The sequence below is a fragment of the Mastomys coucha genome, unplaced genomic scaffold, assembly GCF_008632895.1.
Source record: "Mastomys coucha isolate ucsf_1 unplaced genomic scaffold, UCSF_Mcou_1 pScaffold16, whole genome shotgun sequence".
Lineage (NCBI taxonomy): Eukaryota > Metazoa > Chordata > Mammalia > Rodentia > Muridae > Mastomys > Mastomys coucha.
In genome coordinates, this window is record NW_022196898.1 from 33,846,029 (window position 1) to 33,863,515 (window position 17,487).

General features: G+C 37.0%; 1 protein-coding gene across 7 annotated transcripts in view; it reads left to right on the plus strand.

Moving 5' to 3' along the window:
- Fbxw7 (F-box and WD repeat domain containing 7) overlaps window positions 1-17,487 on the plus strand; it is a 163,436-nt gene that overhangs the window by 123,800 nt on the left and 22,149 nt on the right. For 6 of the 7 annotated variants that reach the window (XM_031374223.1, XM_031374222.1, XM_031374225.1 and 3 more), the window contains one exon: window positions 15,107-15,189. In XM_031374223.1, the coding sequence (XP_031230083.1) occupies window positions 15,107-15,189 (83 nt within the window). Of the gene's footprint in view, window positions 1-12,425; window positions 12,857-15,106; window positions 15,190-17,487 lie in introns of those variants that run through there. The other variant, XM_031374227.1, reaches the window with a different exon arrangement.

Here is a 17,487-nt window from a genome sequence, read left to right on the forward strand (position 1 = left end):
AATGGCACAGTGTTAAGTACTGTTTAACAGCTATACTTTTTTCCTTTAAACACTGGTCGAGTATGTGCTGTTTATAGTGAAAGTTTGTTTTCAGTTGGCTTTTAAAGTTCCAGGGAGTTCCCGGCCATTCTGTAGCATCTCATCACATACCGAGTTGTATTTCTGAGACACATAACAATTTTCTAGTGATAAAATACATGAAAAATAAAATTATAAGTAGCATATGATAGAATACATTTAAATAGCCAACACCTTAAAATTACTTCTGTAGGTCTGTATTTATTTGGTAGAGTATATCTTACATTGCCAATAGTCGCTTGTCAGTATTTTTTGTTGACATGCTATTTGTACAACAAGTTTGAGAAGAGCTAAGATAGCACAAGCATCTGTAATAATAAGGATAGAAAAATAAGCAAGGACTAGATTATGCAAAACTTTGTAAAGAATTTTTATTTTAACATAAAAGCAATGAAAATATTGGATTTCTGTAAAGCAAGATGTAATCAGGTAACCTTTCCTAAAAAATGATTCTGAATGCAAGGTTGAAAGCAGGTGAAGTGACCGGAAGAGGATATGGGCAAGGCCCAAGAAGGATTTGTCACACTGGACAAGCAAGAAGCAACAGCACCTTGGACTAGCTGGGTATCAACAGATACACAGTTGAGGTGTTTGTAAACAAACTGTACACTGTACAAACTGTAGTCACTGCCTCCTGGGCAACTTACATTCTCATTGGGAGGATGGACAGACAAAGCATGTGTCACACTGTACCTGGGTTCCAGCTTCACTGTGAGTGACAGCTTTGGAATGGGGAGAAGTAACCTGTATGCAGATGACTTACACTATTTCCTCTTCAGTCCAGAGCTTCCGAGCTTCAGAGCCAGTTGGTACATGGTACAACCTTGTTTGGATGTCTCAGAATTGTCTCATGCTCCTCCTCTCCTGTCTTCTAGAAAGCAGAAACAATCAAACAGCAGCAGCAAAACAATCCTTGTTATGCCATTTTTCTTCTGTCTGGTCAAGCAAATAAGAAATTTGATGCCATCTTTGACACTTCCCTCTCCTTTGTTTCTATCATCTGCCACCAGTATGTCCTGTCAGTCTTGTGTCCAAACACCTCAACTGTGTATCTGTTGCTACCCAGCTAGTCCAAGGTGCTGTTGCTTCTTGCTTGTCCAGTGTGACAAATCCTTCTTGGGCCTTGCCCATATCCTCTTCCGGTCACTTCACCTGCTTTCAACCTTGCATTCAGAATCATTTTTTAGGAAAGGTTACCTGATTACATCTTGCTTTACAGAAATCCAATATTTTCATTGCTTTTATGTTAAAATAAAAATTCTTTACAAAGTTTTGCATAATCTAGTCCTTGCTTATTTTTCTATCCTTATTATATGCTACTAGTCATGCAGGTTGTCCCTTGACCCATGATCCAACTGAGTTCAGCCAGTAGCTGTCTCTAAACCCCAAGACTAGCTAGAACCTTAACATACACATTCTTTTTTTTTTGTATTTTTTAAAGATTTATTTACTTTATTTATACGAGTACACTGTAGCTGTCTTCAGACACACCAGAAGAGGGCATCAGATCCCATTTCACATGGGTGTGAGCCACCATGTACTTCCTGGGAATTGAACTCAGGACCTCTGCAAGAGCAGTCAGTGCTCTTAACCACTAGCCATTTCTCCAGCCCCAGCACACACATTCTTCAAACACTACAGCATACAGTATAGTAGTTTTAGGTGTTCGTTCTCTCTCTGTCTCTCTCTGTCTCTCTGTCTCTCTGTCTCTGTCTCTGTCTCTCTGTCTCTGTCTCTCTCTCTGTCTTTCTCTCTCTCTCTGTCTCTCTCTCTCTCCTCTTCTTCTTCTTCCTGCTTTGTTGTCTTTCTCACCCTCCTACAGTATAATCTCAAGCTATGAAAGCCAATATTTAATTAGCTAATACAGAGTAGGTAATAAAATTAATGCATACTGAATGAATGAGAATGTTTGTTGGAAATTAAAATAGCCATATAAGTCTACTGGTAAAAAGTATACAGCCTAGCAGGATGGAGGTAGAGACATACAGGATAATAAGTATTGGTTTAACTTAGAGAGACATACATTTACTATCCAATGATGTTTGCTATTATTGGAGTGGAACAAATGTGCCTGGTTCAGATTGACATCTATTAAATATGGTTTGGCTCCTAGAAAAAGGATTTATGTGATTAAACAAAACAAAACAGGGCCAGAGCCAGGTGTGATGATGTCTAGTACTGCAGAGAGAGCAGGCAGAGGTAGAAGGATCATGAGTTCCAAGCCAGCCTGGACTACATAGCATGCTCCAGGCCAACTTAGGTTGCATAGTGAAACCTTGGAGGTGGGTAGGTGCAGGGGAGGAGGGAAACAAACACAAAGCGGTGGCCACATTATATACTGTGCTTGTACTAAAATGTCTTATGTGAGTCCATAGAGGAAGTCCTGTGAATCTGGATAAGCTACTTATAAGTCAAATATTGTTAATTGAATCTGAAACTTGAAATATTTAGTATCAGGTGAAGCTACAATATCCAAGAGTATTTAGCTTGGTGGAGACAATGAATAGCACTTAGAGCTATTTGTTGTTGTTGTTGTTCAATAGTAGGGTTTGTAACTTCCATCGGTTGCTCTTGAGCTGCAGATCATTTTAGTAAGGATGAAAAAAGCCTTGCAGCTTCATTGAAAGGGTATTTCACGAGAGATTGTCAGTGTGTCCTGGCTCCTACTATCCTTCAGTATTTCCGTAGAAATTAAATCATAGGACCAGGAAGGAATGAGGGTAAGACCTAAGTTCTTCAAAGGGCTGGAGAAACAGCTCAGCAGGTAAAAGCACCTGCTGCTTTCACAGAGGGCCTGGGTTCAGTTTCTAGCAGCCTCATCTGGTGGCTCACAACCACCTGTAACTGCAGCACTAGGGGATCTCACACCTTCTTGTGGCATCCACAGATGCTTGCGTACATATGATGCACATAGAAATGAGCAGGTGCATACATACAAATGAGCGCGCGCACGCACACACAGAAAATAAATAACATTTTGAATTTTTTAAAGTTCTTAAAGGAATTAGAAAATGGAAGCAAACTTAATGTGTTATGAGCAATTTTATACTTTTCTCCTCTGCCCACTAGTGAATGCCCAGTCTTAATATATGTAATACTAAGGATAAAGGAAGTTGTTCTTAGCAAGGGAACATTAGCAGTTGTGTATCAACTCTTGCTTCTTTTGGTAAATTCATGCATGCAATGTATCAGTGAACACACTCAGCTCCCTGGTAGCTAGTTTGTCTTTTCTCTGTGTCTGCCTTGGCTTTGGTCCAGATTTCATCCACATATGACACCTTTGCATGCGGACACAGCTCAGAAAACAGCCTAGAATATCCAAACTACCAGTATGTCTTGCCTCAATTTAGAGAACTCTATTCCATTCTATAGTTGGAGGCCAAGATCTGGCTCTACTACCATATTTTTCTGGCCCTGTGGAAATTAGTGAACTCTTGGCCTCTTTCCTCATATAAAATAGAGGTTATCATCATAGCACCATCTTCATAAGGCTGTTGTACAGTTTTCATGACCCAATGAACAAAAGCAGCTGGAAGAGGCATGACTTGGTGAGTTCTCTTCCCAGTGTATATCATTTTCCTAAAAGGGCATCTTTGGTTAAATGAGTTGCTTTTTCAGACTCAAAAAGAGTAACTTACATAATAGCCTTATTCATTGAGGCCACTGAAGGAACACTCAATCATATTAAAATCTAGTTACTATTTTCCCTTCATTCTTTTAAAGTAAAATATTATCACATGCCTACCTGTATTGTTGTCATATGAGCTGAGGAATATTATTTATTAATTATGCCCATTTGTCTTCTTTGATTGATAGCCTACTCTTCTTTCTGAATGGGGGAGGTCTTCTATGAGAGAAATGGCTACATCTTAATCAGCTTTCCATCTTGTTTTGCTTAATGTCTAGGTAGCTAGAATTTTGCTAACTTTGGCTCAACACTTTCTCAAATGTGGTAGATGTTTAAAAAAAAAAAACCTTTAACCCCTAATTAATTTTCTACCTACTCCTTCATTGTTTAGAACATAAGAACTTACTGTATGACACAGAATGTGTTTGGCTGAAATTGTTCATATTGCAGTAGAGTTTAGGGTTAAAAGATCACTAAATTAAATTATTCCCACTTATCATCTTTTCCTGTGCTACCTATATGTAAACAACGTAGTCATTTCACAAAATAAAAGTTTTTAAATGAGTAGATTAGTGGAGATAAATTATAACTTGGTCTGGTAAAAATCTGTTCATTGCAATTGTTTAATAAAAGCCAGGCGAGTGAAATATTTTAGAAAGAACCATTTAATTTAATCTTTGCTGATGGTGTTATGATCATGTTGATGATCTAGTCTTCATCTATTTTGAAGTATCTTTAAGATGTTTTAATGTGCTGTTTTCTCTCAATAGAGTAATTTTTAAAGGAAAGGCTTAACATGAAGAATAAATTATTTATCTGTGAGTGTATGCCTTTATCCTCAGACCTGATACGTACCTAAACAAATGATTTTAAGATTATATTCAAGTTAAATATCTTTTTGATAGTTTTAAGTTTGAATTTTAACTACATCTAATATATATGATTATTTTTCTTGTAAAATTCACACATACTGACTTGCATACTTAAATTTGTGAAAATTTAAGATTTAGTTTTAAAAAGTTCCAGCCACCCTTCTTGTCCAGACGCAGAGTAGGTCTCGGTTCTTCCACAGCACCTGCCCCTCGTCTGCCCTTCCGTTCTACGCCTCCATGTGGAAAACTCGATACCATTGCAGAAAAAGAGTCCTTTGAAGTTAGGTATCAGAACAACATTTAAAGTTAATTATTAGACATTTGGGGTCCTCAAGGTCTTATTGTTAGATAGCTTTAGAGCATGTGCTCATTTGTTTTAAAGTGAATAAATAAAATGACTTTACAACAAAAGATTATGTGTAACTCTCCTAAAGGCGTGTCTATTTCTAGCAATATGCTTTTGTATTCAAATTTAGGAGATTCTAAAATCTCCTGAATAGGCAGGGGATCTTGTAAACATTATGCTACTCATAATTCTTGCAATTTGTTAAATTATACACCCAGTAACTGCTTCAAATGTAAATTGGTGCTTTTGATATGGATATTTAGCACCTTTCTTTCTTTTTAAACATAGTGGGGTGATCACCAGGTTCTGTGGGCTCACTGGACAGTACATTAGAGGCTTGAATACTTAAAAGAGCGAGTAAGAACATTAAGAGATCACTCTGATGTACATTCATGAAGAAGCTTGTGGTGTTTTGTTTATTAGCTTACAACCAATGCAGAGTAGTTATTCAGTGTTTCTAAGCAAGCGAAGTAAGTTTATATTCCCAGGCATTATTCATGATTAGAGTTTCAAAAAATTTTTGAACAGGTCAGCTAGGGCTGCATAGTGAGACCATCTCAAAAGAAGAAAAAAAAAAGAAATTGAATAAAACTATATTGTTATTTTAAGTTCTAGATAGTTACTGAGATGGTGAAAAGAAATGCCTGTTTCTAAAAGTTTAGTGTTAGAATTTGACTTTATGTATCTACCCACCAAATATTGTCATCTGAATATAATTGTCAAAGTCAGTTGAGCCAGTCATAGCAAATCAGAGAGTTCTGGGCCAGATCTGATGACTACTTGTTGGCCAGGTCAGAGTAAGTACACTTTGGTTGAAGGTCTCCTTTAACTTGGAGGTTCTGCAAGTTATTCTCTGTGTTCTTTTATGGTCACAGAAAGTAGTTTACAATGAAATGTCCTTTCAGCTCCAATAACTGAAATTAAGTACATATTTTATTGTAGTAGACCTTTGCTAAAACAAATACTGGCAATACTATAATAGTCACTGTTTATCTGAGCCCAGTCGCTCTTTTAAAAAGTAAATTATCAAATGCAGAAGTCAGATGAGAATGTAGAAAACAGAAGAGCTATGAGGTGAGGGTTGTCATGGTGAAACAGAAGTGAGTTAGCAGAACTTCAAATGATGCTTTACAGGTAGTACACAGTACTTGGGGGTTGGTGGTTACCAGTTCTTCAGTTCTTTTCTTGGTCCAAGTTTAGTGGACTTTGAAATAGGAACTTGATTTGAGAGCTGGTTCAGGGGGTGGGAAATCATGACAGGATAAAGGAGTAAATAATAAATAGACCGGTTGAAAACAAGTCAAATACTATTTATACTTTTGACCATGTCTCTTCATGTGGGTATATGCACATGTGCCTGCAGGTGAATGGAGGCCAGAAGTCAATATTGGGTACAGTGCCTTATAGCTTTTCACCTTAAGTTTTGAGACTCAGTCTCTCACTGAGTCCGATGCTGGTTTAGCTAGGCACTCTGGGCAGCAGGCTCCAGGATCTTCCTGTCTTCACCCTCTTCCCCCAACACTAGAACTACAGATAGGCACCATCTCACCTTGCCTGACTTTTATGTAGGTGTTGGTGATCCAGCCCCAGGCCAGTGCTTGCATAACAGAGACCTAATTGTATCTCTTATTTCAAAAAGTAATGATTGCTTTGTGAGTGATCTGCAACTTTACATTGCTGAGAATACACACACACACACACAAATATGGGCAGACAGTATACAGGGAAACTTTTAAATCATTCCATTTTAGAAGCCTTTTAATGGTTCACATTGCACTTTCAAACTCTTGATAGTGGTCTGCAAGATCCTTAGTGTTCTGACCTTGACCCTTTACGGTTGCTTCAGCCTAGACAAACTGCTCCTACCCTTGCTGAGCCCGAACCTGGGCTCAGCCCTGTTATTTTGGCTGAAAAGTTGTCTCCTAGGTGCTACCACTCTAAATTACACTATCCTTGTAACTGCTCACTTGTTTCATAGCACCATGCTCTGTGTCTTAGAGCTGATATGAATTTCCTGTGTTCATTTCCTAGGATATTTCTCTTCTTCCCCCCCACTGAACATGCACACTACTTCCAAGTATAGTGCTCATGCATACACAAATGGGTGCTCAAAAATGCATCAAGCTTGTTTATTTATTCACAGGTAGGAAAGAAGGGGAAAACTTGCAGAGCCATTTAGATTGCCACCATTAACATTTTTATATTTAGGTTTTTCTTCCCTCTTCCTAAAGGGGCCATTATTGAACTTCAAAGTTGCCCTCTTCCAGTTTGATATGTAATGAACAGTAGTGAGGTATGTGTTTTAGAAAGAAACTTGAGTTTGGACTTGTAGAAGGGAGAGAGGCATGGGGTTACGGGCTGGCTGTAGAACAGGATGAAAAAATTCAAAACAAACTCTGCATTTACGAATAGTAAGGGTCCTGTTCGTGGAAATCAATGAGTCATGTCCCCCTCTGCCTCCCTGAGGTGCATTGACAAGTATAGCATTCTAATAATGATTGGGAAAGTTCTCTGCACCATTCCCCACTACACTGTATTCAAGAGCACAACTTGCTTGTATGTATCAGTTCAGGTATGAGTGTATGTTGAAACAGAAAGACCTCTTACTAGTCAGTGTTTCCAACTAAAATAAAACAAACAAAGAAACAAACAAACCAGTGCAGTCCTCATGGCTACTTTTACATTCCTGTAAGTTCTCCTTGTACAAAAAGGCTTGTGAGATTCTTCCATAAAGTAAGGTAGGTTGGCTAGTATGTTAAAGAACACTGTAACTGAGTCAGGAGATGGCAGTGCGTGGATTACGCTGTAACGAACCCTTGAAGAGCAGTGATGAGCAGTCTTACATTATTAGTTGTACAGGTTAGTAATGGATATAAGTTTATACTTTGGTTCACAGAGGGGACCTTTTTCCTTCCCAGCATCTACAGAACCTTTTCTCAGCTGGTTTTAAGAATCCCTGGGGGAGAAGAGTAATGTAATATTTTTGTCTGTCCTCAGTAGCATCTTGTAGAGATTGGGATATATGTATGTATGTGATCATTTCTTAATCGTTTACTTAATTATTTTGTCTTAGTTGGTGGGGTTCTAACCTAGCTTTCTCTACCCAGTGTCTGTCATTCTTTCCTTATTGCTACTTGCAATTGCTTCAGATTTCCTACCTACAATAGAAGCATGCTTTCATGACCAAGGTGACCAGTCCTCTGAGCTGATTAAAGTTAACTTATAGTTTGCTCTCATCATTATTATCTGAAAACAGAGCATGCATATTTGTTTGTTTGTTTGTTTACTTTTAAAGCAGTGTCTGGTTTTTAGCTCAAGCTTGACCTATGTAGTGGGAACTAGAAAGAGAAGTTGAGCTCTGGAAACAGATCCCACATCCTGGCAGGACACTTGGTTCTTACCTTTGTCACCCGTTAATGACAGTTAGCATTTGTAGGGTACTTGCTACCTGTTAGACATTTAGAGAGTCTTCACAGTCCCTTAGGGTATGTAAGTATCTGAGGAGTACTCCTGCTCATTCCCCACGGAGCTCGCATGCCAAATTACCAGAGGCTGCATCTTTGTAAAGAGAACTTTAGATAGCTTGAACTTAGAGAAAAATAAATAAATACAGTGCTATTTTTACAGTTATATTTAGTTAAATAAAACTTTTAAAGTCTGAGATTTTTGTTCATTTACAGTTTGATTTACTATGGTTACAATTTTTGTATATAGTCTTTCTGTTTTTCAGATTTATTTTAAATTGTGTATTGTGTTTAATGTTGGGTAGTTATGTATTAATACTTCAGTGTTGGTTTAGTTGGAGAATATTTTGGAAAACTAGAGTTCAATATTTTTTAAAACTAATTTTATTATGGGTTCTAAAAGCTCTGCCCCCACCCCCTTGTGTGTGTGTGTCCTTGTCCTTTCTTGTTTTACTATACATTTAGTAGAAGAAAAAGTCTTAAATTATGTACTCTCCTGTGCTTGACACATTGTAAGAGCTAGCCAATTTCCTAATGAATGTAGGAAATGCCCTACTAGCCAGTGCTCTTGCCTACGGCAGAAGTGCATGTATGGGTGCCAAGCTGCACACCCTCCTTCCTGTCTGACAGCACCTGCAAGACTTTCCTCTTTAGTTGGGAGCCTTTCCATAGGAAAGTTAATGACAGTGCGTTAGTAAACATTCAAAAAGTTTCTTAGAGCCTCAACATGCTTGGCATTCTTTTCTTTGATACAGAAAATTTGAACTGTCTCTAATCTAATTCTGCTCAGGGCAAGATAGCTAACTGTGGTAGGTAGTTCCCTGTTCCTTCCCAGAGTAGAGGGTTGTCATGATGACAAGATCACTGATATCAAAATACAAACACACTTTCTTACTATTGTAAGGTAGAAATGTATTTTTAAATGTTGGCAAGGTAACTAAGAAAATAATGCTCATGGTACAACCAACCCTATTACAACAAACTTGGAAATACTAAAAATAGTAGGTATTAAGACACATGTGCTTTATATATTCATATGTATGTGTGCATTATCAAATTATGCTTATGGTTACTACTGCTTGCTTGTATGGCCTATTGTTTAAAACTGTTATTTGTTACATAAATGTATTTCTGGATGTCCTACAAATAAACTTGAGTGAGGTATGAATCTTCCAGGAGTAATTATTAGAAAGTTGTATAAAGATAACGTTAGGTTGTTGTGGCAGGAGAGTACCAACTAGTTAGTAATGATATGGAACAGTAATTGTGGGTTGTAGGCAAGCCAGGAGCCTGAAGGTCATGGCAAGGAGGATAGTTGTAATTCTTTTGTTGATGCTACTTGTGCATACTTCACTTGCATCATCTGTAGAAGGCTGTTTTGGTTTGTTTCTGTATATAACCAACTAGGTGGGTCAAACCGTTTACTCTATGTGAGTCCTTTGCTTAGACTGGTGGTGGTTAACCATTCTATGCCATTATTTCCCAGAGTTTGGGCTCTGGGGCAAAACATCTTTGTGCTACTTATTTCTGGAGTTAACATCTACTTGTATACAACCAACTCAAAAGCTTGCTAATAGATTTTAATTTAAATAATCTTTATAGATTGCTAGTACAAGGAATGTTTTTAAAGAATGGGAAAATTATTGCCTGCCTGAATTACATGAAAATTTATTTTATTGTAATGAGAACATATTTACTGTATTGAGATATTCTAAAATTTTATACAACTGACATTAGTATTTATTTAGCTATAGTAGAAACTCACCAGCTAATCTTTTTGATGAACTTGATGTTATAGCATAAGACATAAAATACAAAATAAGCTTAGAGTCATGTAGATCATAGGCTAATTTAAAGTCTCCATGTTTCTGTCCATCCAGATGTAATATGGACAAAAGTATTTAAAATATATTACTAAAACATCTAAATATGATTTATGCTTGAGATCATCTGTAAGCTAAGACAGCCGGAAATGAGACGATGTGGATGCTGTGTTTTGCCTGGTTCATATGTAGAGTCTGCTAGTAAGAAGATACAGCATGATTTTCACTGATGGTACTTAAAATAGTGATGGAAACATCTTTATTTTTACTTTGTTACTTTGAAATCTGATTAGAAAATTGGTTAACTAGTTTTGCTTGGCTAGTTCTTCACAGTTAAGTTAGCATTGTAAATTAAGTTTTGGGAGAATTGTTTAAATATTTGGTAAAGTCATCATTAGTAATTATAACCATACATATTTTTCACTTAAAGGGCTAAGTTAATAGAAACCTTCACGTTAATAGGAAGAAATGGGAAAGTATAGACTTCCCAGAATATCCTTTTGATAAAGCTTTATGAGCAAGTTTTCTTGTAACTTCATAGCCATAAGTAGCAGCCATGCAACCATGAGAACTCCTTTGAATTGTAGAATAAAGGTATTTCTACCCCTGGGCTCCCACTAAGCTTACCCAATAAAAATTTTGCAGGAGATTCCAGCTACTTGTTAATATTCTTCAGTAGCCTGGAACAAACACAAGAACTCCACATTTCCTGGCTCTCCCCCCGCCCCCAATCATGAGACAACTAGTTAATAAAGAGTCTGTATGTTTTCCCAAATATTGGACACCCTCCCCCCACAAACCAAGAAGTTTCTATTTAAAAAGAACTTTCTAGGCCGGGCACTTGGGAGGCAGAGGCAGGCGGATTTCTGAGTTTGAGGCCAGCCTGGTCTACAGAATGAGTTCCAGGTAGAAAAAATAACTTTTGTTGAGCATGTATGTACATGTTGTGCCTGATAGGGGAATGATGTATGAACTAGGTAAATGTTTGAGAAGATAATAGACAGTAGAACACAATTTCTCGGAGAGAATCCAAGATGTGCATCTTCATAAAATTTACATGTGAAAGTAAACAGTATTGCATTGAATGTCATGCTTATAATGGTAAACATTTTAAAAATTGATATTTCATGTAATATTCTATTACCATGCAGAACTATTAAAATATATTGTTCAAATAGTAGGAATCTTTTTCTGAAGAAACTAAGTGCTCTAAGTAACGATAGGCACACAGCTTACTTGTAATAAAGAACATTAGTGAGGAGGATAGGAGTTAATTAACTGGGCACTTGGTAATAGCTTTCTTATCCAAGGAGTCTTATCACCACTTCCAAGGGCAGTTGTGTAGCAAGCTGCAAGATGAATACCTAAATTTGTACATAATCATTTTATGAAAAAGCTTGCCTTTAGGCAAAGTTAGTTTCCTTATTATTATATAAAATTCCTTTTTAATGGTAAGCAATGTACATTGTCACAATCATTTTTGAGATAAAAGCCTACTACCTCTTGTTGACCCAGGGTGGACGAATGTCAGGGGATTCCCGAGTGAGCACAGGGCGCATGGAGAAAGTACCCTTTACACAAACACACATTAGGTAGACGTGGCTCATCTTTAAGGGCAACCTTCCTGGTTCCCCAGAATTACTGTCAGGTATCTTGAAAACTGTATTTTAAAAGAATGTGTGGTAAAGCATAAGAAATAATTTCACTAAATCTTAATGTAAGAGACATGCAAGTGAAATATATCTTTTATTACATAATTTCTATAAAAGAACCTTTATGCTCCAAACTGGTTTACTTTGTTGTCAGTTCCCCCAAGAATATTTAATTTTTCCCTTTGGAATTGCCCATATCACACTACCCAAGCTACTTGAAGAATATAGTCAGCCTCTGCCAAGTCTATCCAGTAGGAGGACAGTTAATGAAAGTAGTCTGCTTTGCCTCTGTTGGGAGTGGGGGTTACTCAAATATATTTAATTCCAAAATGTTTCTTTCTGGAAGGACTTATTTGTGGTAATGCTGATTGCTATTTAAATCTCGTCAAAAATGTGGGTTTTACAAAGCACAAAAATAATCTCCTGAAAGTTTGGAAGGGGAGAGGGGCTGTGATGTGGGGGCGGTCTCTGCTGCCCACGTCCGCCCTCTGTTCAGTGCGTTGTGTGCTTACGGGCTCCCTGGAGCAGATCACCATATAATTGATGTGCAGTCTGCATTGCTGAACCCTGGACTGCACCATTCTGTGTTCAAGGGAAGATGTAATCTGATCCCTCTGCTGCTGAGGGAGGAATCTGTTCAGTCAAGGCTTTGACAGGGCATAGTCTCCTCCAATAATCTTGTGGGTTCTCGCTCATTATTCCCCGAGTTCTCTTCAGTGGAGCTGCATGCGTGTGTGCGTCCCGAGCAGCGTTCTGGTTCTGAGCTGCGTCTGCTGGTGCTGGGGAGTTTTGCTGCCGGTTCCGCTGCCTAATCTTCCCTTTCTGGCGTGCCTGAGCATGTCCACGTTAGAATCTGTGACATACCTACCTGAAAAGGGGCTATATTGTCAGAGACTGCCAAGCAGCCGGACACACGGGGGCACAGAATCCCTGAAGGGGAAAAATACAGAAAATATGGGTTTCTACGGCACATTAAAAATGATTTTTTACAAAGTAAGTAATCTGTTTTCTTCCTGTGCTGTGTGGTTGTGTGTGTGTGTGTGCCTGCCTGAGAAGGAAAATCTGTATCATCAGAGATGGCTGCAGTATCCTCTAATTTTGGTGGGTGGTTGGATGTCTGGTATTCTGTTTTATTTCATGACTGTTGTAAGCAAGCATGGAGCGATGGGGTGAGCTGGGAGAAGCTTTAAAATAAAATGTACATTTCCAGCTGAGAATTTTTCACTGAAAATGTATCTGAGACTCCAGAAATGTAGCTCCGTTAAATGCTGACCTGGAAATACTCAGCCTCACTTGGCTTTCCGTGAACCTTTCTGTTCAGTTTTCCTGAACCATAGACATACATGTGTGTTCATTAGTTAACTCTTGGAGTGTAGTCACTGAAATGTGTGGGGTTGATGTTTGAAGAGATTGCACTACTTGTGGTATCTTAAAAAAAATACCCAATTAATTTTTGGTCATAAACTCAGTATTTTCAGTTAACATTACAGTATTTAAAAGATTTCCATAGTCATTCAGACGATGCTTTGTTTTATAAAATAATTTAAACATAAACCCTTTTCAGTGAATTCCTTGATATAGGTTTTAAATATTTTATTTATTAAAAGATTCTAGATTGAAGTAAAGTTTGCTTTTAGTGGCAATTAGATGACATTTGTACCAGCATATTTACAAGGCGTTCTGGGAAGTTCTGAGAGCCAGCATTACTGACTTAATTCAGATGAGTATCAGAGATTCCCATAACGATCACGAAAATCATCCGTGAAAGTTATCAAGTTCTGTACTGGCTGACCTTCCTGATGGATCCATTTGTGCATATGTACATATCTGTGTATCTGTGAATTCTGCACGTGGAAGCACATGGCTCCCTGTGTATTACAGCTTTTATATTTTTTTTGTTTCTGATAAGATTATTTACAAGGAGAAAGAAATAATATATTTTGGAGATTGTCTTTTAAAAATGAAGTGAATATAGAAACTTCCAGAGGGAAGAAAGCAGGCCAATTCAGTTTCCCCCAGTAGGTATTTCACTAACTAAGGTATAAATTGTGCATAAGCTTCATGAACCTTCGCAGCCACAGATGACCCAGTGTTGACTGGGAGACTTTCTTCATGATGATAACAAGTCCTTGCCATCCTACCCTAGAGTTTGACTCTTTTTAGTGTCTTTTAGTAGTTATAGTATATATGCTATGTTTCATGTGTTCCTGTGTGAAGCAATAGGTAGGAAAATGAGCCTACTGCAAAATAGGGGTTCTAGCTTACTACAAAAATGAAGATAGCCATCTCCCTAAAACATGCAGGGATATAGTAGCTAGTGAGTATGTGCAAATCCAAGAGAAGCTGGTGAAATAGGAAAAGTTGAACCTTAACAGATTTTATTTTGTAGTTTTGAAATAAACATATACTTAGATGACCTATGTTAATGATAGTGAAATACAAAAATAAATATTTCAATATTGACATTGACAAATGCAATTTTGAATATATTGATAGCACAACATGGCATAGTGAGAAACCTTTAAGATGTGCGTGTTAGATATGTCTTATATATCATATGTCTTAGTCATAACTCTTTCTCTTAAAATCTTTTTGTTGTTTCAAGAGTATTGTATGGGCTGCGTATTCTGTATGTAGCAGTTGATGAGTTTTCCTTCAGCCTTATTGTAGCAAATACAGATTGTCTGCTGTTAGGGATTTACTCTTTTTTAACTGTCTCTGTTGTCCTTGCTAATTGCTTTCTTCTTTATTTTAATCACTAGTCAAGATTAGCTTATTTTGCTCTCTACCTTTGTATAATGATATGAATGTTTAAACTTCAGTTATTCATATTTCTGGTTGTGAAATTTTCAATTTTTATCTTAAAATATTTTTAAAGAAAAATGAAGATTAGTAAGGAAGGCATACTAAATATGGTTCTTTTCTATATGTGCTAATAATTTTTTTCTTGTTATTAAACTGAAAAATAAAAAGTATATAACACTCTAAGGGCATGATAAATATTAGTTTCTCAGCAAACACTGTTCTTCCTAGCAGAATACTAAGGGAACATTACCTATCCAGTCCGTAAGAGTAAAGCAAATAGGAAAAACTGTGTAATGTATTTTCTGATTAACCTACCAATAATCATCATTGTAGACACATGAAAACTTAACAGTTTTAAAATATTAACATGCAAACTCAAAAGTCTGATAATGGACCAAGTTTTATTCTTTATTTTATTTTATCTGTTTTACTTTATAGATGAAAAGAAAGTTGGACCATGGTTCTGAGGTCCGTTCCTTTTCTTTGGGAAAGAAACCATGCAAAGTCTCAGATTATACCAGGTAATGTTGAATAGACGGGGGTAGGTGGGCATGTCATCTGAAAACATTTCCTTGAATTTGTTTTTGAAGAATAACAATGCTACTGTATTCAGTGTTGGGGGTTGTTTCAATGTGTTTTGATGTTACAGAAATGGGGAAGGGCATCAATCTAAACCCGAGCAGAAGAACTGGCTGGCACTGTCCATGCTGGACTTTCTTACTACTACTCTGATGGGAAACACATGCTGGCGTTCTTTAAACAAGATTTCAAAGTCACAATTTTAAGGACTTCTAAACAGTAAACCATGAGATCTGAGTGTGAGGCAGTGTCTCTGGTTACTATAGCAACTGCTGTTTTAGGGTAGATGCTTTCATAGACCCAATCGAAGATAAATTTATTAGCAGTGAGGTAAATCTCCCGGTTACTAACTAAATCTTATTTCATGGAATGAATGTGTTAGAAATCCCCATTTATTGGCGTGATGGGTTTTATGTTTTAACACATACATTTCTACACTTGTAGAATAGTTTCCATAACAACTAAATACAATTGTAGTTTTGTTTCCTGCTCCACTCCATCATTTTTGGATTTTGCGTCAGCATAAAACTTTGCCCACTCTCACGCTAATTAGGCTAACTTAAGCACAATATCTCATTTCCCAGCCAATTAAACATGGCTTTGGATGTCACTTGAAATGCTGTATTTTAACATTTAAATGACAAAAGTATCTTAAGAACTCTGTGATCCCCTCCCCCACTTTTGTATAACTGTCACTTTTATTGAATAACTGGTTAGAGTGAACAGTAGAAATTCCAAGGACATTATGGTTAGGATTTTTTTTGTTTTTCTTAAAGCATTTTGATTTAGTTATTTTTATTCTATGACACAGAATAAAATTAACATTCCCTGGATACAAGGTTTTCTAAAACATCATTACAGATTGTTGCCCCCCTCATACATACAGTTTGTTTTTATTTCATTCAATTGTGAAGATGTATTTAATGCTGCTGTGTAATATTAAGGAATCATACTGCTTATTATAATTTTACATACAGAAAACTCTGGCGAGATGGTGATGCCAAAGAGATGAAGAAAGCTTCGTTCTCTGTATAGCCCTTCTCCCCTCCTCTCTGCTGTCTGACAGTTTCACTGTTGGGCGCTTCCACCAGAGGGTGTGGCGGGATAGAGACACGGAAAATGCTCGTCATTTTGGTTTTCCTTCCAACCTTGATAATACATTTCTCAGATGAGAAAGTTGAGTTTGATGTTAAACTAATTGTAAATGTAATTTTTTAATGCAGATTTCAGTCCACATTATAATTGTTCTTCTATTAAAGACAATACCAAAACAAAAGTATTAAATGATCAGTTGTTTTAGAATGGAATTTTTGGTACAGAACACATTCTCATAAAATATTAGTTGCCTATTTTTTATATTGTGACAGCAATAGCCTTTTAAAAAGGAATCATACGAAAGGAGAATTAGAGCCAATACATATTTATCTCCATGTCTTTGAAACAATTTTGTCAGCTACTAACATATATGTTTGATATTCAGTAATGATTTTGACAGGTTTTCGACAGGTAATAAGATGAAACTCATTTTATATTCTCCCGCCTCCTTAGGAGGAGATTTTTAACTATTCACACAGTCTGTTTTATTTTGGAGAAGAAGAAACTGAATTTGCTTTTGAATTTGAATGAAGGAAAGATTGATTTACTAGTTGAATATTAAAGATTGTCATAAATAAATATTAAAAGATTCAAAGGGTGCAGGCATAAAGTGTTTTCTATAAAATAGTGATTTGGGTAGCGTTTTAAAAAATTAAGACTTGCTTCATTAGCAGTTTGTCAGAGGTTGAAATCAGTTGTTATGGTACAGTTTACATGTGCTCTTTGTGTTTCTTTTTTAATTTTTTTCTTTTGGTTTTGTTGGGTTTTTTTGTTTGTGTTTTTTTTTCTTTTTTTGTTTTTTGTTTTGTTTTTGAAACAAATTCATTGTAACCTAGTCTGGCCTAGAATTCACTATGCAGCTTACCTCAAACTTGGAATGGCCTTTCTACCTCATCCTCAGTGCTCTGATAACAGATGTGAGCTGGCTGCTCTTTGGATTTAAAACACTTTATTATCATAGTTCAATGAGCTGAGAATTCTTCCACAGATGTAATTTTGTTGAACGTTAACACCACCTGTAAGGCAGAAATGCTCGCATTACCTGGCTTGAGGTGCTTGAGCTGGCTTAGAGGAGCCACCAGAGTGTGTGCGTGCGTGTGTGTGTGTGTGTGTGTGTGTGTGTGTGTGTGTGTGTGTGTGTGCGC